Below are 22473 nucleotides of genomic sequence, written 5' to 3'. Positions count from 1 at the left end.
ACAGTTAACCCATAGAAGACATTATTACAGACAGTTAACCTATAGAAGACATTATTACAGACAGTTAACCCATAGAAGACATTATTACAGACAGTTAACCTATAGAATACATTATTACAGACAGTTAACCTATAGAAGACATTATTACAGACAGTTAATAACCTATAGAAGACATGATTACAGACAGTTAACCTATAGAAGACATTATTACAGACAGTTAACCTATAGAAGACATTATTACAGACAGTTAACCTATAGAAGACATTATTACAGACAGTTAACCTATAGAATACATTATTACAGACAGTTAACCCATAGAAGACATTATTACAGACAGTTAACCTATAGAATACATTATTACAGACAGTTAACCTATAGAAGACATTATTACAGACAGTTAATAACCTATAGAAGACATGATTACAGACAGTTAACCTATAGAAGACATTATTACAGACAGTTAACCCATAGAAGACATTATTACAGACAGTTAACCTATAGAATACATTATTACAGACAGTTAACCTATAGAAGACATTATTACAGACAGTTAACCTATAGAATACATTATTACAGACAGTTAACCTATAGAAGACATTATTACAGACAGTTAACCTATAGAAGACATTATTACAGACAGTTAACCTATAGAATACATTATTACAGACAGTTAACCTATAGAAGACATTATTACAGACAGTTAACCTATAGAAGACATTATTACAGAGTTAACCCATAGAAGACATTATTACAGACAGTTAACCTATAGAAGACATTATTACAGACAGTTAACCTATAGAAGACATTATTACAGACAGTTAACCTATAGAAGACATGATTACAGACAGTTAACCTATAGAAGACATTATTACAGACAGTTAACCTATAGAAGACATTATTACAGACAGTTAATAACCTATAGAAGACATTATTACAGACAGTTAACCTATAGAATACATTATTACAGACAGTTAACCTATAGAAGACATTATTACAGACAGTTAACCTATAGAATACATTATTACAGACAGTTAACCTATAGAAGACATTATTACAGACAGTTAATAACCTATAGAAGACATTATTACAGACAGTTAACCTATAGAATACATTATTACAGACAGTTAACCTATAGAAGACATTATTACAGACAGTTAATAACCTATAGAAGACATTATTACAGACAGTTAACCTATAGAATACATTATTACAGACAGTTAACCTATAGAAGACATTATTACAGACAGTTAACCTATAGAATACATTATTACAGACAGTTAACCTATAGAAGACATTATTACAGACAGTTAACCTATAGAATACATGATTACAGACAGTTAACCTATAGAAGACATTATTACAGACAGTTAACCTATAGAATACATGATTACAGACAGTTAACCTATAGAAGACATTATTACAGACAGTTAACCTATAGAAGACATTATTACAGACAGTTAACCTATAGAAGACATTATTACAGACAGTTAACCTATAGAAGACATTATTACAGACAGTTAACCTATAGAAGACATGATTACAGACAGTTAACCTATAGAAGACATTATTACAGACAGTTAACCTATAGAAGACATTATTACAGACAGTTAACCTATAGAAGACATTATTACAGACAGTTAACAAGAGGCAAACAGAGGACTGGTTAGTGAGGAGGATCAACCTCTCTGATGTGTGTGATCACTCTCTCTCTGATGTGGTGTGATCACTCTCTCTGATGTGTGTGTGTGATCACTCTCTCTCTGATGTGTGTGTGTGATCACCCTCTCTCTGATGTGTGTGTGATCACCTTCTCTGATGTGTGTGTGATCACTCTCTCTCTGATGTGTGTGTGTGATCACCCTCTCTGATGTGTGATCACCTTCTCTCTGATGTGGGTGTGATCACTCTCTCTCTGATGTGGGTGTGATCACCCTCTCTGATGTGTGTGTGATCACCCTCTCTCTGATGTGTGTGTGTGATCACCCTCTCTCTGATGTGTTTGTGTGATCACCCTCTCTCTGATGTGGGTGTGATCACCCTCTCTCTGATGTGTGTGTGATCACCCTCTCTCTGATGTGTGTGTGATCACCCTCTCTCTCATGTGTGTGTGTGATCACCCTCTCTCTGATGTGTGTGTGTGTGATCACCCTCTCTCTGATGTGGGTGTGATCACCCTCTCTCTGATGTGTGTGTGTGATCACCGGCAGGTAGCCTAGTGGTTAGAGTGTAGGGCAGGCAGGTAGCCTAGTGGTTAGAGTGTAGGGGCGGCAGGTAGCCTAGTGGTTAGAGTGTAGGGGCGGCAGGTAGCCTAGTGGTTAGAGTGTAGGGGCGGCAGGTAGCCTAGTGGTTAGAGTGTAGGGGTGGCAGGGTAGCCTAGTGGTTAGAGTGTAGGGGCGGCAGATAGCCTAGTGGTTAGAGTGTAGGGGGCGGCAGGTAGCCTAGTGGTTAGAGTATAGGGGCGGCAGGTAGCCTAGTGGTTAGAGCATTGGACTAGTAACTGGAAGGTTGCTGGATCGAATTCTCAAGCTGACAAGGTAAACATCTGTCGTTCTGCCCCTGAGCAAGGCAGTTAACCCACTGTTCCCCTGGACAAGGCAGTTAACCCACTGTTCCCCTGAACAAGGCAGTTAACCCACTGTTCCCCTGGACAAGGCATTTAACCCACTGTTCCCCTGAACAAGGCAGTTAACCCACTGTTCCTCTGAACAAGGCAGTTAACCCACTGTTCCCCTGAACAAGGCAGTTAACCCACTGTTCCCCTGAGCAAGGCAGTTAACCCACTGTTCCTCTGAACAAGGCAGTTAACCCACTGTTCCTCTGAACCAGGCAGTTAACCCACTGGTCCCCTGAACAAAGCAGTGTGTGGTGTGGTGTGTGTGTGTGGTGTCAGTCCATGTGAGTGAGGCTGTTGTTTAGAGAGAGGGGGAGAAGGGGGACAGCATGAGAAAAGAGGGGCAAGGGATGGAGGGAGAGAACTGTGTGTGTGTGTGTGTGTGTGTGTGTGTGTGTGTGTGTGTGTGTGTGTGTGTGTGTGTGTGTGTGTGTGTGATTCCTGGTCCTGTAGCCAGAGCTGCAGAATAATCACTGTTATGTGTGGTCTGTCTGTCTGTCTGTCCTGTCTGGCCTGTCTTGTCCAGCCGTAGTGTGATTCCTGGTAGTCCTGTAGCCATAGGGAGAGATTGGGTCTGTCTGTCTGTCTGTCTGTCTGTCTGTCTGTCTGTCTGTCTGTCTGTCTGTCTGTCTGTCTGTCTGCCTGCCTGTCTGTCTGCCTGTCTGTCTACTCCACTGTCTCCTGCTGTCCTATAGCCGTAGGGATAGATTGGGTCTGTGTGTCTGTCTGTCTGTCTGTCTGCCTGTCTGTCTGTCTGTCTGTCTGTCTGTCTGTCTGTCTGTCTGTCTGTCTGTCTGTCTGTCTGTCTGTCTGTCTACTCCACACTGTCTCCTGCTGGTGTGTGACGGAACAGCAAACACACACACAGAGGCTGGACTGTGTGTGTGTGTGTGTGTCTGATATTGGCCAATGCGATAACACTTCCTGTTTCCTGTCTTTTTTCCACAGTGCCGGCATCGCCGTGGGTTTCTATGGAAATGGGGAGTCATGTGATGGAGCCAACCGCCTGGCGTATTCTCTACGGCACGCCAACCGCACCGTGGCAGGGGTCGACAAACTGGTGGGACACACACACACACACACACACACACACACACACACACACACACACACACACACACACACACACACACACACAATACACACAACACAGAGCTCTAACATCCCTCCACACACATTCTACCACACTAAGAGCTAACATCCCTCCACTGTCGTCCTACCACACTAAGGGCTAACATCCCTCCAAATCCTACCACACAAGCTCTAACATCCCTCCACTTTCATCCTACCACACTGAGGGCTAACATCCCTCCAATTTCATCCTACCGCACAGAGCGCTAACATCCCTCCAATTTCATCCTACAACACAGAGGGCTAACATCCCTCCAATTTCATCCTACCACACAGAGCACTAACATCCCTCCAATTTCATCCTACCGCACAGAGCGCTAACATCCCTCCACTTTCATCCTACAACACTAAGGGCTAACATCCCTCCACTTTCATCCTACCACACTGAGGGCTAACATCCCTTCACTTTCATCCTACCACACTAAGGGCTAACACCCCTCCACTGTCATCCTACCACACAAGGGCTAACATCCCTCCACTTTCATCCTACCACACAAGGGCTAACATCCCTCCACTTTCATCCTACCACACTAAGGGCTAACATCCCTCCACTTTCATCCTACCACACTAGAGGGCTAACATCCCTCCACTTTCATCCTACCACACAGAGGGCTAACATCCCTCCACTTTCATCCTACAACACTAAGGGCTAACATCCCTCACTTTCATCCTACCACACTAAGGGCTAACATCCCTCCACTTTCATCCTACCACACTAAGGGCTAACATCCCTCCACTTTCATCCTACCACACAGAGGGCTAACATCCCTCCACTTTCATCCTACCACACTGAGGGCTAACATCCCTCCACTTTCATCCTACCACACAGAGGGCTAACATCCCTCCACTTTCATCCTACCACACTAAGGGCTAACATCCCTCCACTTTCATCCTACCACACTAAGGGCTAACATCCCTCCACTTTCATCCTACCACACTAAGGGCTAACATCCCTCCACTTTCATCCTACCACACTAAGGGCTAACATCCCTCCACTTTCATCCTACCACACTAAGGGCTAACATCCTTCCACTGTCGTTCTACCTCTCAACACCTTCCAGATTGTCAAAAAACACTCACAAATGTGTCTCTCTCTCTCTCTGTAGGTGACGGACAGCGCCGTGTCTCTGAACCAGACAGTGGAAGGAGGTCTGGTCCAGTTGGAGACGGTCTACTCTGAACAGACTGACTACGTGTCCATCGTCCAGAAGCTCCAGGGTCAGCTGGATGAGCTGGTCAGACTCATGGTGGACATCCCCTTCTGGGGAAACTCTGACATCTCCCTAGAAGACCTGGCCTTCAAGACGGAAGCCTTTGACTGGTACAGGTGAGTTACACCTGTATACATGTACCACACAGGGTTGGTATTACAGTTCCATCTGCTGGACTAGACCTGCCTTCCTCTTATATACTGTCTGTACCATACAGGGTTGGTATTATAGTTCCATCTGCTGGACTAGACCTGCCTTCCTCTTATATACTGTCTGTACCATACAGGGTTGGTATTACAGTTCCATCTGCTGGACTAGACCTGCCTTCCTCTTCTATACTGTCTGTACCATACAGGGTTGGTATTACAGTTCCATCTGCTGGACTAGACCTGCCTTCCTCTTATATACTGTCTGTACCACACAGGGTTGGTATTACAGTTCCATCTGCTGGACTAGACCTGCCTTCCTCTTCTATACTGTCTGTACCATACAGGGTTGGTATTACAGTTCCATCTGCTGGACTAGACCTGCCTTCCTCTTATATACTGTCTGTACCATACAGGGTTGGTATTATAGTTCCATCTGCTGGACTAGACCTGCCTTCCTCTTATATACTGTCTGTACCATACAGGGTTAGTATTACAGTTCCATCTGCTGGACTAGACCTGCCTTCCTCTTATATACTGTCTGTACCACACAGGGTTAGTATTATAGTTCCATCTGCTGGACTAGACCTGCCTTCCTCTTATATACTGTCTGTACCATACAGGGTTGGTATTACAGTTCCATCTGCTGGACTAGACCTGCCTTCCTCTTATATACTGTCTGTTCCATACAGGGTTGGTATTACAGTTCCATCTGCTGGACTAGACCTGCCTTCCTCTTATATACTGTCTGTACCATACAGGGTTGGTATTACAGTTCCATCTGCTGGACTAGACCTGCCTTCCTCTTATAAACTGTCTGTACCATACAGGGTTGGTATTACAGTTCCATCTGCTGGACTAGACCTGCCTTCCTCTTATATACTGTCTGTACCATACAGGGTTGGTATTATAGTTCCATCTGCTGGACTAGACCTGCCTTCCTCTTCTATACTGTCTGTACCATACAGGGTTGGTATTATAGTTCCATCTGCTGGACTAGACCTGCCTTCCTCTTATATACTGTCTGTACCATACAGGGTTGGTATTATAGTTCCATCTGCTGGACTAGACCTGCCTTCCTCTTATATACTGTCTGTACCATACAGGGTTGGTATTACAGTTCCATCTGCTGGACTAGACCTGCCTTCCTCTTATATACTGTCTGTACCATACAGGGTTGGTATTACAGTTCCATCTGCTGGACTAGACCTGCCTTCCTCTTATATACTGTCTGTACCATACAGGGTTGGTATTACAGTTCCATCTGCTGGACTAGACCTGCCTTCCTCTTATATACTGTCTGTACCACACAGGGTTAGTATTATAGTTCCATCTGCTGGACTAGACCTGCCTTCCTCTTATATACTGTCTGTACCACACAGGGTTAGTATTATAGTTCCATCTGCTGGACTAGACCTGCCTTCCTCTTATATACTGTCTGTACCATACATTACAGTTCCATCTGCTGGACGAGACCTGCCTTCCTCTTATAAACTGTCTGTACCATACATTACAGTTCCATCTGCTGGACTAGACCTGCCTTCCTCTTATATACTGTCTGTACCACACAGGGTTAGTATTACAGTTCCATCTGCGGGACTAGACCTGCCTTCCTCTTATATACTGTCTGTACCATACAGGGTTGGTATTATAGTTCCATCTGCTGGACTAGACCTGCCTTCCTCTTATATACTGTCTGTACCATACAGGGTTGGTATTATAGTTCCATCTGCTGGACTAGACCTGCCTTCCTCTTATATACTGTCTGTACCATACAGGGTTAGTATTATAGTTCCATCTGCTGGACTAGACCTGCCTTCCTCTTATATACTGTCTGTACCATACAGGGTTGGTATTATAGTTCCATCTGCTGGACTAGACCTGCCTTCCTCTTATATACTGTCTGTACCACACAGGGTTAGTATTATAGTTCCATCTGCTGGACGAGATCTGCCTTCCTCTTATATACTGTCTGTACCATACAGGGTTAGTATTATAGTTCCATCTGCTGGACTAGACCTGCCTTCCTCTTATATACTGTCTGTACCATACAGGGTTAGTATTATAGTTCCATCTGCTGGACTAGACCTGCCTTCCTCTTATATACTGTCTGTACCACACAGGGTTGGTATTACAGTTCCATCTGCTGGACTAGACCTGCCTTCCTCTTATATACTGTCTGTACCATACAGGGTTAGTATTACAGGTCCATCTGCTGGACTAGACCTGCCTTCCTCTTATATACTGTCTGTACCATACATTATTACAGTTCCATCTGCTGGACTAGACCTGCCTTCCTCTTATATACTGTCTGTACCATACATTACAGTTCCATCTGCTGGACTAGACCTGTCAGAAGGTGAATTCACCTTATATGTAAGTCGCTCCATAAGGGTTAAATATTAAATTCCATCTGCTGGACTAGACCTGCCTTCCTCTTATATACTGTCTGTACCATACAGGGTTAGTATTACAGTTCCATCTGCTGGACTAGACCTGCCTTCCTCTTATATACTGTCTGTACCATACAGGGTTAGTATTAGAGTTCCATCTGCTGGACTAGCTGAAGACCTGCCTTCCTCTTATATAAAGTCTTATATATTGTGTTATATATTGTGTTATATATTGTCTTATATATTATCTTATATGTTGTGTTATATTATATATTTGTACCTGACTCTATTATATATAGTGTTATATATAGTGTTATATATTGTGTTATAGATAGTGTTATATATTTCCAGGTGGCTGGTATAGTGTTATATATTGTGTTATATGTTGTGTTATATATTTTCAGGTGGCTGGTATAGTGATATATATTGTGTTATATATAGTGTTATATATAGTGTTATATATTGTGTTGTATATTGTGATATATATTGTGTTATATATTTCCAGGTGGTTGGTATAGTGTTATATATTGTGTTATATATTTCCAGGATGTTGGTATAGTGATATATATTGTGTTATATATTGTGTTATATATTGTGTTATAGATAGATTTTATATATTTCCAGGTGGTTGGTATAGTGATATATATTGTGTTATATATTGTGTTATATATTGTGTTATAGATAGATTTTATATATTTCCAGGTGGTTGGTATAGTGTTATATATAGTGTTGTATATAGTGTTATATATTGTGTTATATATTGTGTTATATATTATCTTATATATTGTGTTATATATAGTGTTGTATATAGTGTTGTATATTGTGTTATATATTGTGTTATATATTGTGTTATATATTGTGTAATATATTTCCAGGTGGTTGGTATAGTGTTATATATTGTGTTATATATAGTGTTATATATTGTGTTATATATTTCCAGGTGGCTGGTATAGTGATATATAGTGTTATATATTGTGTTATAGATAGATTTTATATATTTCCAGGTGGTTGGTATAGTGTTATATATAGTGTTGTATATAGTGTTATATATTGTGTTATATGTTGTGTTATATATTTTCAGGTGGCTGGTATAGTGTTATATATAGTGTTGTATATAGTGTTATATATAGTGTTATATATTGTGTTATATATTTTCAGGTGGCTGGTATAGTGTTATATATTGTGTTGTATATTGTGTTATATATTGTGTTATATATTTCCAGGTGGTTGGTATAGTGTTATATATAGTGTTATATATTGTGTTATATATTTTCAGGTGGCTGGTATAGTGTTATATATAGTGTTATATATATTGTGTTATATATTGTGTTATATATTTCCAGGTGGCTGGTAGAGTGTTATATATAGTGTTATATATAGTGTTGTATATAGTGTTGTATATAGTGTTGTATATAGTGTTATATATTGTGTTATATATTGTGTTATATATTTCCAGGTGGTTGGTATAGTGTTATATATTGTGTTATATATTGTGTTATCTATTTTCAGGTGGCTGGTATAGTGTTATATATTGTGTTATATGTTGTGTTATATGTAGTGTTATATATTGTGTTATATATTTTCAGGTGGCTGGTATAGTGATATATATTGTGTTATATATTGTGTTATATATTTCCAGGTGGCTGGTATAGTGATATATATAGTGATATATATTGTGTTATATGTTGTGTTATATATTTCCAGGTGGCTGGTATAGTGATATATATTGTGTTATATATTGTGTTATATATTTCCAGGTGGCTGGAATAGTGATATATATAGTGTTATATATTGTGTTATATGTTGTGTTATATATTTCCAGGTGGCTGGTATAGTGATATATATTGTGTTATATATTGTGTTATATATTTCCAGGTGGTTGGTATAGTGTTATATATAGTGTTATATATTGTGTTATATATTTCCAGGTGGCTGGTAGAGTGTTATATATAGTGTTATATATTGTGTTGTATATAGTGTTGTATATAGTTTTATATATAGTGTTATATATTGTGTTATATATTTCCAGGTGGTTGGTATAGTGTTATATATTGTGTTATATATAGTGTTGTATATAGTGTTTTATATATAGTGTTATATATTTCCAGGTGGTTGGTATAGTGTTATATATTGTGTTATATATTGTGTTATATATTTCCAGGTGGCTGGTATAGTGATATATATTGTGTTATATATTTCCAGGTGGCTGGTATAGTGATATATATTGTGTTATACATTGTGTTATATATTGTGTTATATATTGTGTTATATATTTCCAGGTGGTTGGTATAGTGTTATATATTGTGTTATATATTTCCAGGTGGTTGGTATAGTGTTATATATAGTGTTATATATTGTGTTATATATTTCCAGGTGGTTGGTATAGTGTTATATATAGTGTTATATATTTCCAGGTGGCTGGTATAGTGTTATATATAGTGTTATATGTAGTGTTATATATTGTGTTATATATTTTCAGGTGGCTGGTATAGTGTTATATATTGTGTTATATGTTGTGTTATATATTGTGTTATATATTGTGTTATATATTTCCAGGTGGCTGGTATAGTGATATATATTGTGTTATATATTGTGTTATATATTTTCAGGTGGCTGGTATAGTGTTATATATAGTGTTATATATTGTGTTATATATTTCCAGGTGGCTGGTATAGTGTTATATATAGTGTTATATGTAGTGTTATATATTGTGTTATATATTTTCAGGTGGCTGGTATAGTGTTATATATTGTGTTATATATTGTGTTATATATTTTCAGGTGGCTGGTATAGTGATATATATTGTGTTATATATTGTGTTATATATTTTCAGGTGGTTGGTATAGTGTTATATATAGTGTTATATATTGTGTTATATATTTCCAGGTGGCTGGTATAGTGTTATATATAGTGTTATATGTAGTGTTATATATTGTGTTATATATTTTCAGGTGGCTGGTATAGTGTTATATATTGTGTTTCTATATTGTGTTATATATGTAGTGTTATATATTGTGTTATATATTTTCAGGTGGCTGGTATAGTGTTATATATTGTGTTATATATTGTGTTATATATTGTGTTATATATTGTGTTATATATTTTCAGGTGGCTGGTATACCTGACTCTGCTGCTGTTTGATGTTCTGATCTGTCTGCTGGTTCTGTTTGGACTGATACGCAACTCTAAAGGCACTCTGATTGGGTGAGCCACACCACATGACGACCACAGAGAACTCTGGATGTTAGTTAAACTCCGGAGTTTAGGCTGGTAGAGCGAGGGATGATTAGAGGGAGAGAGGAGTTTAGGCTGGTAGAGCGAGGGATGATTACAGGGAGAGAGGAGTTTAGGCTGGTAGAGTGAGGGATGATTACAGGGAGAGAGGAGTTTAGGCTGGTAGAGCGAGGGATGATTAGAGGGAGAGAGGAGTTTAGGCTGGTAGAGCGAGGGATGATTAGAGGGAGAGAGGAGTTTAGGCTGGTAGAGCGAGGGATGATTAGAGGGAGAGAGGAGTTTAGGCTGGTAGAGCGAGGGATGATTAGAGGGAGAGAGGAGTTTAGGCTGGTAGACCGAGGGATGATTAGAGGGAGAGAGGAGTTTAGGCTGGTACAGCGAGGGATGACTAGAGGGAGAGAAAAGGCAGTGAGAAGAGGAGAGTTGTGGAGTCAGGACATGATGAGAGAAGAAAGGAAAGAGAGATGGACGGTGGGAGTGAGAGAGATAATGAGATTGAAAGAGCGAGAGAGAGCGTAGGAGAGAGCAAGAGAGGGTAGGAGAGAAAGCGAGAGAGGATAGGAGAGAGAGAGTGTAGGAGAGAACAAGAGAGCGTAGGAGAGAGAGAGAGAGCGTAGAAGAGAGCAAGAGAGGGTAGGAGAGAGCGAGAGAGAGAGAGAGAGAGAGAGAGAGGGGGTGAGAGAGAGAGAGGGTAGGAGAGAGCGAGAGAGAGAGAGAGAGAGAGAGAGGAGGGTGAGAGAGAGATTGACAGAGTGGGAGTGAGGACACATTAAGACCATCTTGTGTGCATGACTCACATTTCACAGGTTGTGTGTTACATGTCTCTGACTCAACCCCACGTTGTTTTACACACAGTGATTTCACAGGGTTGAACATTTATAAGGTGTTAATTCCCCTCTCTCTCTCTGTCCCTCTCTCTGTCCCTCTCTCTCTCACTGTCCTCTCTCTCTCTCACTGTCCTCTCTCTCTCTCTCTCTCTCTGTCTCTCTCTCTCTCTCTCTCTCTCTCTCTCTCTCTCTGTCTCTCTCTCTCTCTCTCTGTCTCTGTCCCTCTCTCTCTGTCCCTCTCTCTCTCACTGTCCCTCTCTCTCTCTCTCACTGTCCTCTCTCTCTCTCTCTCTCTCTGTCCCTCTCTCTGTCTCTCTCTCTCTCTCTGTCCTCTCTCTCTCTGTCCCTCTCTCTGTCCCTCTCTCTGTCTCTGTGCCTCTCTCTGTTTCTGTCTCTCTCTCTCTGTCCCTCTCTCTGTCTCTGTCTCTCTCTCTCTCTGTCCCTCTCTCTGTCTCTGTCTCTGTCTCTGTCTCTCAGGGTGTGTTTGTTGGGTGTTCTGACTCTCATCATCAGCTGGGGGTCTCTGGGACTGGAGCTGGCAGCTGCCGCGGTGAGTGTCTCCATGGAAACGTGTCGCTAGGACAACGGCAGTTTCCTGTGACATGACATAATTTCACTGGATTTCCATTGGCTTAGACAAAGTAGTGTAGATGAATGATTATGTAAATCCATCACCCTTAAGATCTAAAATACCTTACTTTTAATTTGATCTGAACCCTGTGTTTGGTTGTGTTGTGGTTGTGTTGTGTTGTGGTTATGGTGGTGTGTGTGTGTGGCTGTATTGTGGTTGTGTGATGTCATGTGGTCTCTCCTTCACAGACGGCCAGCGACTTCTGTGTTTCCCCGATACCTACATCACCAGGGTAACCAAGGAGAACGCTGTCATCAACCAAGGTAGGTGGAACGAGGGAAGGACCACGCTGGATGGAAGGAGTTGGAGAAATGTGGGAACAGAAGGGGGGAAGAGGAGACTGAAAGATAGATAGAACAACTACAGGAACAACTACAGGAACAAGGGCAGGGACTGAAGTAGAGGGGGAAGTGATAGATGGATGGATGGATGGTTTGGATGGATGGATGGATGGATGGATAGATGGATGGTTTGGATGGATGGATGGATGGTTTGGATGGATGGATGGTTTGGATGGAGGGATGGATGGATGGAGGGATGGATGGATGGTTTGGATGGAGGGATGGATGGATGGATGGTTTGGATGGAGGGATGGATGGATGGTTTGGATGGAGGGATGGATGGATGGATGGATGGATGGTTTGGATGGATGGATGGATGGATGGTTTGGATGGAGGGATGGATGGATGGTTTGGATGGAGGGATGGTTTGGATGGATGGATGGATGGATGGTTTGGATGGATGGATGGATGGATGGTTTGGATGGATGGATGGATGGATGGTTTGGATGGAGGGATGGATGGATGGATGGATAGATGGATGGATGGATGGATGGATGGTTTGGATGGAGGGATGGATGGATGGATGGATGGTTTGGATGGATGGATGGTTTGGATGGAGGGATGGATGGATGGATGGATGGTTTGGATGGATGGATGGATGGATGGTTTGGATGGAGGGATGGATGGATGGATGGATGGATGGTTTGGATGGATGGATGGATGGATGGATGGTTTGGATGGAGGGATGGATGGATGGATGGTTTGGATGGAGGGATGGATGGATGGAGGGATGGATGGATGGTTTGGATGGATGGATGGATGGATGGATGGATGGTTTGGATGGATGGATGGATGGATGGATGGTTTGGATGGAGGGATGGATGGATGGATGGATGGATAGATGGATGGATGGATGGATGGTTTGGATGGATGGATGGATGGATGGTTTGGATGGAGGGATGGATAGATGGATGGATGGATCCATGGATGGATGGATGGAGTTGGATGGATGGATGGATGGAGGTTTGGATGGATGGATGGATGGATGGATGGTTTGGATGGAGGGATGGATGGATGGATGGTTTGGATGGAGGGATGGATGGATGGAGGATGGATGGATGGTTTGGATGGAGGGATGGATGGATGGATGGTTTGGATGGAGGGATGGATGGATGGTTTGGATGGAGGGATCTATGGATGGATGTTGGATGGATGGTTTGGATGGATGGATGGAGGGATGGATGGATGGTTTGGATGGAGGGATGGATGGATGGTTTGGATGGATGGATGGTTTGGATGGATGGATGGATCTCCGTCCTCTGGGTTCCATCTTTTTGACAGACAGGTCAACCTCTGTTCTCTCCACTGTGTGTGTGTTCCAGTAGGGAGTCTATATGATGTTCTCCCACTGTGTGTGTGTGTGTTCCAGTAGGGAGTCTATATGATGTTCTCTCCACTGTGTATGTTCCAGTAGGGAGTCTATATGATGTTCTCTCCACTGTGTGTGTGTTCCAGTAGGGAGTCTATATGATGTTCTCCCACTGTGTGTGTGTGTGTTCCAGTAGGGAGTCTATATGATGTTCTCTCCACTGTGTGTGTGTTCCAGTAGGGAGTCTATATGATGTTCTCTCCACTGTGTGTGTGTTCCAGTAGGGAGTCTATATGATGTTCTCTCCACTGTGTGTGTGTGTGTGTTCCAGTAGGGAGTCTATATGATGTTCTCTCCACTGTGTGTGTATTCCAGTAGGGAGTCTATATGATGTTCTGTCCACTGTGTGTGTGTTCCAGTAGGGAGTCTATATGATGTTCTCTCTACTGTGTGTGTGTTCCAGTAGGGAGTCTATATGATGTTCTGTCCACTGTGTGTGTGTTCCAGTAGGGAGTCTATATGATGTTCTCTCCACTGTGTGTGTGTTCCAGTAGGGAGTCTATATGATGTTCTGTCCACTGTGTGTGTGTTCCAGTAGGGAGTCTATATGATGTTCTCTCCACTGTGTGTGTGTTCCAGTAGGGAGTCTATATGATGTTCTCTCCACTGTGTGTGTTCCAGTAGGGAGTCTATATGATGTTCTCTCCACTGTGTGTGTTCCAGTAGGGAGTCTATATGATGTTCTCTCCACTGTGTGTGTGTTCCAGTAGGGAGTCTATATGATGTTCTCTCCACTGTGTGTGTTCCAGTAGGGAGTCTATATGATGTTATCCCACTGTGTGTGTGTGTGTGTTCCAGTAGGGAGTCTATATGATGTTCTGTCCACTGTGTGTGTGTTCCAGTAGGGAGTCTATATGATGTTCTGTCCACTGTGTGTGTGTTCCAGTAGGGAGTCTATATGATGTTCTCTCCACTGTGTGTGTGTTCCAGTAGGGAGTCTATATGATGTTCTCTCCACTGTGTGTATGTTCCAGTAGGGAGTCTATATGATGTTCTCTCCACTGTGTGTGTGTTCCAGTAGGGAGTCTATATGATGTTCTCTCCACTGTGTGTGTGTTCCAGTAGGGAGTCTATATGATGTTCTCTCCACTGTGTATGTTCCAGTAGGGAGTCTATATGATGTTCTGTCCACTGTGTGTGTGTTCCAGTAGGGAGTCTATATGATGTTCTCTCCACTGTGTATGTTCCAGTAGGGAGTCTATATGATGTTCTCTCCACTGTGTATGTTCCAGTAGGGAGTCTATATGATGTTCTCTCCACTGTGTGTGTTCCAGTAGGGAGTCTATATGATGTTCTCTCCACTGTGTGTGTGTTCCAGTAGGGAGTCTATATGATGTTCTCTCCACTGTGTGTGTTCCAGTAGGGAGTCTATATGATGTTCTCTCCACTGTGTGTGTTCCAGTAGGGAGTCTATATGATGTTCTCTCCACTGTGTGTGTGTTCCAGTAGGGAGTCTATATGATGTTCTCTCCACTATGTGTGTTCCAGTAGGGAGTCTATATGATGTTCTCTCCACTGTGTGTGTGTTCCAGTAGGGAGTCTATATGATGTTCTCTCCACTGTGTGTGTGTTCCAGTAGGGAGTCTATATGATGTTCTCTCCACTGTGTGTGTTCCAGTAGGGAGTCTATATGATGTTCTCTCCACTGTGTGTGTGTTCCAGTAGGGAGTCTATATGATGTTCTCTCCACTGTGTGTGTTCCAGTAGAGAGTCTATATGATGTTCTCTCCACTGTTTGTGTTCCAGTAGGGAGTCTATATGATGTTCTCTCCACTGTGTGTGTGTTCCAGTAGGGAGTCTATATGATGTTCTCTCCACTGTGTGTGTGTTCCAGTAGGGAGTCTATATGATGTTCTCTCCACTGTGTGTGTTCCAGTAGGGAGTCTATATGATGTTCTCTCCACTATGTGTGTTCCAGTAGGGAGTCTATATGATGTTCTCTCCACTGTGTGTGTTCCAGTAGGGAGTCTATATGATGTTCTCTCCACTGTGTGTGTTCCAGTAGGGAGTCTATATGATGTTCTCTCCACTGTGTGTGTGTTCCAGTAGGGAGTCTATATGATTGACAGTTTGCTATCTGTCTCTGTGGCAGCTTAACACTCCAGCAACTCTTCTCTCTCCTGACTGTGTGTGTATCCTTCATCTTTTCATTCAAGCTATTGTCTTATTATCGGCCTCCTCCTTATTATCGGCCTCCTCCTTATTATCGGCCTCCTTATTATTATCGGGCCTCCTCCTCCTTATTATCGCCTCCTCCTTATTATCGGCCTCCTCCTTATTATCGGCACCTCCTTATTATCGGCCTCCTCCTTATTATCGGCACCTCCTTATTATCGGCCTCCTCCTTATTATCGGCCTCCTCCTTATTATCGGCCTCCTTATTATCGCCTCCTCCTTATTATCGGCCTCCTCCTTATTATCGGCCTCCTCCTTATTATCGGCCTCCTCCTTATTATCGGCCTCCTCCTCCTTATTATCGCCTCCTCCTTATTATCGGCCTCCTCCTTATTATCGGCATCCTCCTTATTATCGTATTATCGGCCTCCTCCTTATTATCGGCCTCCTCCTTATTATCGTATTATCGGCCTCCTCCTTATTATCGGCCTCCTCCTTATTATCGGGCCTCCTCCTTATTATCGGCCTCCTCCCTTATTATCGCCTTCTCCTTTCGCCTCCTCCTTATTATCGGCTCCTCCTTATTATCCGCCTCCTCCTTATTATCCGCCTCCTCCTTATTATCGCCTCCTCCTTATTATCGCCTCCTCCTTTTTATCGCCTCCTCCTTATTATCGGCCTCCTCCTTATTATCGGGCCTCCTCCTTATTATCGGCCTCCTCCTTATTATCGGCCTCCTCCTTATTATCGGCCTCCTCCTTATTATCGGGCCTCCTCCTCCTTATTATCGCCTCCTCCTTATTATCGGCCTCCTCCTTATTATCGGCCTCCTCCTTATTATCGGCATCCTCCTTATTATCGGCATCCTCCTTATTATCGGGCCTCCTCCTCCTTATTATCGCCTCCTCCTTATTATCGGCCTCCTCCTTATTATCGGCTCCTCCTTATTATCGGCCTCCTCCTTATTATCGGCCTCCTCCTTATTATCGGCCTCCTCCTTATTATCGTCTCCTCCTTATTATCGCCTCCTCCTTATTATCGGCCTCCTCCTTATTATCGGGCCACCTCCTTATTATCGGCATCCTCCTTATTATCGCCTCCTCCTTATTATCCGCCTCCTCCTTATTATCGGCCTCCTCCTTATTATCGCCTCCTCCTTATTATCGCCTCCTCCTTATTATCGCCTCCTCCTTATTATCGGCCTCCTCCTTATTATCGGGCCACCTCCTTATTATCGGCATCCTCCTTATTATCGGCCTCCTCCTTATTATCGGCCTCCTTATTATCGCCTCCTCCTTATTATCGGCCTCCTCCTTATTATCGGCCTCCTCCTTATTATCGGCCTCCTCCTTATTATCGGCCTCCTCCTCCTTATTATCGCCTCCTCCTTATTATCGGCCTCCTCCTTATTATCGGCATCCTCCTTATTATCGTATTATCGGCCTCCTCCTTATTATCGGCCTCCTCCTTATTATCGTATTATCGGCCTCCTCCTTATTATCGGCCTCCTCCTTATTATCGGGCCTCCTCCTTATTATCGGCCTCCTCCTTATTATCGCCTTCTCCTTATTATCGCCTCCTCCTTATTATCGGCTCCTCCTTATTATCCGCCTCCTCCTTATTATCCGCCTCCTCCTTATTATCGCCTCCTCCTTATTATCGCCTCCTCCTTTTTATCGCCTCCTCCTTATTATCGGCCTCCTCCTTATTATCGGGCCTCCTCCTTATTATCGGCCTCCTCCTTATTATCGGCCTCCTCCTTATTATCGGCCTCCTCCTTATTATCGGGCCTCCTCCTCCTTATTATCGCCTCCTCCTTATTATCGGCCTCCTCCTTATTATCGGCCTCCTCCTTATTATCGGCATCCTCCTTATTATCGGCATCCTCCTTATTATCGGGCCTCCTCCTCCTTATTATCGCCTCCTCCTTATTATCGGCCTCCTCCTTATTATCGGCTCCTCCTTATTATCGCCTCCTCCTTATTATCGGCCTCCTCCTTATTATCGGCCTCCTCCTTATTATCGGCCTCCTCCTTATTATCGTCTCCTCCTTATTATCGCCTCCTCCTTATTATCGGCCTCCTCCTTATTATCGGGCCACCTCCTTATTATCGGCATCCTCCTTATTATCGCCTCCTCCTTATTATCCGCCTCCTCCTTATTATCCGCCTCCTCCTTATTATCGCCTCCTCCTTATTATCGCCTCCTCCTTATTATCGCCTCCTCCTTATTATCGGCCTCCTCCTTATTATCGGGCCACCTCCTTATTATCGGCATCCTCCTTATTATCGCCTCCTCCTTATTATCCGCCTCCTCCTTATTATCCGCCTCCTCCTTATTATCGGCCTCCTCCTTATTATCGCCTCCTCCTTATTATCGCCTCCTCCTTATTATCGCCTCCTCCTTATTATCGGCCTCCTCCTTATTATCGGGCCACCTCCTTATTATCGGCATCCTCCTTATTATCGCCTCCTCCTTATTATCCGCCTCCTCCTTATTATCCGCCTCCTCCTTATTATCGGCCTCCTCCTTATTATCGCCTCCTCCTTATTATCGCCTCCTCCTTATTATCGCCTCCTCCTTATTATCGGCCTCCTCCTTATTATCGGGCCTCCTCCTTATTATCGGCCTCCTCCTTATTATCGGCCTCCTCCTTATTATCGGCCTCCTCCTTATTATCGGGCCTCCTCCTTATTATCGGCCTCCTCCTTATTATCGGCATCCTCCTTATTATCGGGCCTCCTCCTCCTTATTATCGCCTCCTCCTTATTATCGCCTCCTCCTTATTATCGCCTCCTCCTTATCATCGGGCCTCCTCCTCCTTATTATCGCCTCCTCCTTATTATCGCCTCCTCCTTATTATCGCCTCCTCCTTATTATCGGCCTCCTCCTTATTATCGGCCTCCTCCTTATTATCGACCTCCTCCTTATTATCGGCCTCCTCCTTATTATCGACCTCCTCCTTATTATCGGCCTCCTCCTTATTATCGACCTCCTCCTCCTTATTATCGCCTCCTCCTTATTATCGGCCTCCTCCTTATTATCGGCCTCCTCCTTATTATCGGGCCTCCTCCTCCTTATTATCGCCTCCTCCTTATTATCGGCCTCCTTATTATCGGCCTCCTCCTTATTATCGGCATCCTCCTTATTATCGACCTCCTCCTTATTATCGACCTCCTCCTCCTTATTATCGCCTCCTCCTTATTATCGGCCTCCTCCTTATTATCGGCATCCTCCTTATTATCGGCATCCTCCTTATCATCGGCCTCCTCCTTATTATCGGCCTCCTCCTTATCATCGGCCTCCTCCTTATTATCCGCCTCCTCCTTATTATCGGCCTCCTCCTTATCATCGGCCTCCTCCTTATTATCGGCCTCCTCCTTATTATTATCGGCCTCCTCCTTATTATCGGCATCCTCCTTATTATCGGCCTCCTCCTTATCATCGGCCTCCTCCTTATCATCCAGTGAGATTATTATTATTCTACCCTCCCTCCCTCCCTCCCTCCCTCCCTCCCCCTCCCTCCCTCCCTCCGTTTTGAAGATCAAAGTTCTTCAGTGGTCAACCTTTCAGAGAACCTTCTCTCTCTCTACCCCTCTCTTTCCCTTTCTCCCCTTCCTCCTCCCTCTCCACCTGACTGTTAGGTTACCAGGTTACCCCCTCTCCCCTTCCTCCTCCCTCTCCACCTGGCTGTTAGGTTACCCCTCTCTCCCCTTCCTCCTCCCTCTCCACCTGGCTGTGTCTCCAGGTTACCCCTTGGAAAATGTGGTGTCGGACATTCCATTGACAGCATTTTAAATTACCGGATATTTTAGAAATGATCGGACCCATAATATAACTAGGATTATCATCAACTAGCATGGGTTACTAAAATAACTAGGATTATCATCAACTAGCATGGGTTACTAATATAACTAGGATTATCATCAACTAGCATGGGTTACTAATATAACTAGGATTATCATCAACTAGCATAGGTTACTAATATACAGTGCCTTGCGAAAGTATTCGGCCCCTTGAACTTTGCGACCTTTTGCCACATTTCAGGCTTCAAACATAAAGATATAAAACTGTATTTTTTTGTGAAGAATCAACAACAAGTGGGACACAATCATGAAGTGGAACGGCATTTATTGGATATTTCAAACTTTTTTAACAAATCAAAACCTGAAAAATTGGGCGTGCAAAATTATTCAGCCCCCTTTACTTTCAGTGCAGCAAACTCTCTCCAGAAGTTCAGTGAGGATCTCTGAATGATCCAATGTTGACCTAAATGACTAAAGATGATAAATACAATCCACCTGTATGTAATCAAGTCTCCGTATAAATGCACCTGCACTGTGATAGTCTCAGAGGTCCGTTAAAAGCGCAGAGAGCATCATGAAGAACAAGGAACAAACCAGGCAGGTCCGAGATACTGTTGTGAAGAAGTTTAAAGCCGGATTTGGATACAAAAAGATTTCCCAAGCTTTAAACATCCCAAGGAGCACTGTGCAAGCGATAATATTGAAATGGAAGGAGTATCAGACCACTGCAAATCTACCAAGACCTGGCCGTCCCTCTAAACTTTCAGCTCATACAAGGAGAAGACTGATCAGAGATGCAGACTGGAGGCCCATGATCACTCTGGATGAACTGCAGAGATCTACAGCTGAGGTGGGAGACTCTGTCCATAGGACAACAATCAGTCGTATATTGCACAAATCTGGCCTTTATGGAAGAGTGGCAAGAAGAAAGCCATTTCTTAAAGATATCCATAAAAAGTGTCGTTTAAAGTTTGCCACAAGCCACCTGGGAGACAACCAAACATGTGGAAGAAGGTGCTCTGGTCAGATGAAACCAAAATTGAACTTTTTGGCAACAATGCAAAACGTTATGTTTGGCGTAAAAGCAACACAGCTCATCACCCTGAACACACCATACCCACTGTCAAACATGGTGGTGGCAGCATCATGGTTTGGGCCTGCTTTTCTTCAGCAGAGACAGGGAAGATGGTTAAAATTGATGGGAAGATGGATGGAGCCAAATACAGGACCATTCTGGAAGAAAACCTGATGGAGTCTGCAAAAGACCTGAGACTGGGACGGAGATTTGTCTTCCAACAAGACAATGATCCTAAACATAAAGCAAAATCTACAATGGAATGGTTCAAAAATAAACATATCCAGGTGTTAGAATGGCCAAGTCAAAGTCCAGACCTGAATCCAATCGAGAATCTGTGGAAAGAACTGAAAACTGCTGTACACAAATGCTCTCCATCCAACCTCACTGAGCTTGAGCTGTTTTGCAAGGAGGAATGGGAAAAAATTTCAGTCTCTCGATGTGCAAAACTGATAGAGACATACCCCAAGCGACTTACAGCTGTAATCGCAGCAAAAGGTGGCGCTACAAAGTATTAATTTAAGGGGGCTGAATCATTTTGCACGCCCAATTTTTCAGTTTTTGATTTGTTAAAAAAGTTTGAAATATCCAATAAATGTCGTTCCACTTAATGATTGTGTCCAACTTGTTGTTGATTCTTCACAACAAAAATACAGTTGTATATCTTTATGTTTGAAGCCTGAAATGTGGCAAAAGGTCGCAAAGTTCAAGGGGGCCGAATACTTTCGCAAGGCACTGTAACTAAGATTATCAACTAGCATGGGTTACTAATATAACTAGTATTATCAACTAGCATGGGTTACTAATATAACTAGTATTATCAACTAGCATGGGTTACTAATATAACTAGGATTATCAACTAGCATGGGTTACTAATATAACTAGGATTATCATCAACTAGCATGCGTTACTAATATAACTAGGATTATCATCAACTAGCATGGGTTACTAATATAACTAGGATTGTTTTATCAACTAGCATGGGTTACTAATATAACTAGGATTATCATCAACTAGCATGGGTTACTAATATAACTAGGATCATCAACTGGCATGGGTTACTAATATAACTAGGATTATCAACAACTAGCATGGGTTACTAATATAACTAGGATTATCATCAACTAGCATGGGTTACTAAAATAACTAGGATTATCATCAACTAGCATGGGTTACTAATATAACTAGGATTATCATCAACTAGCATGGGTTACTAAAATAACTAGGATTATCATCAACTAGCATGGGTTACTAATATAACTAGGATTATCATCAACTAGCATGGGTTACTAATATAACTAGGATCATCAACTAGCATGGGTTACTAATATAACTAGGATTATCATCTAGTCTGGGTTACTAATATAACTAGGATTATCAACAACTAGCATGGGTTACTAATATAACTAGGATTATCATCAACTAGTCTGGGTTACTAATATAACTAGGATTATCAACTAGCATGGGTTACTAATATTACTAGGATTATCAATAACTAGAATGGGTTATTAATATAACTAGGATTATCATCAACTAGTCTGGGTTACTAATATAACTAGGATTATCAACTAGCATGGGTTACT

At 42.7% G+C, this 22473-nt stretch overlaps 1 protein-coding gene across 1 annotated transcript in view; it reads left to right on the top strand.

The window, feature by feature from the left end:
- Window positions 1–22473, top strand: part of LOC135535912 (protein tweety homolog 3-like) — a 95938-nt gene that overhangs the window by 51424 nt on the left and 22041 nt on the right. Inside the window, 6 exon segments of the mRNA XM_064962312.1 lie at window positions 3560–3671; window positions 4849–5069; window positions 10601–10696; window positions 12031–12103; window positions 12373–12391; window positions 12394–12447. Coding sequence (XP_064818384.1) covers window positions 3560–3671; window positions 4849–5069; window positions 10601–10696; window positions 12031–12103; window positions 12373–12391; window positions 12394–12447 — 575 coding nt within the window.

The sequence above is a fragment of the Oncorhynchus masou genome, unplaced genomic scaffold, assembly GCF_036934945.1.
Source record: "Oncorhynchus masou masou isolate Uvic2021 unplaced genomic scaffold, UVic_Omas_1.1 unplaced_scaffold_531, whole genome shotgun sequence".
NCBI classification, from domain to species: domain Eukaryota; kingdom Metazoa; phylum Chordata; class Actinopteri; order Salmoniformes; family Salmonidae; genus Oncorhynchus; species Oncorhynchus masou.
Note: the sequence above shows the minus strand (reverse complement) of the source record. Positions and strands in the feature narration are given on the sequence as shown.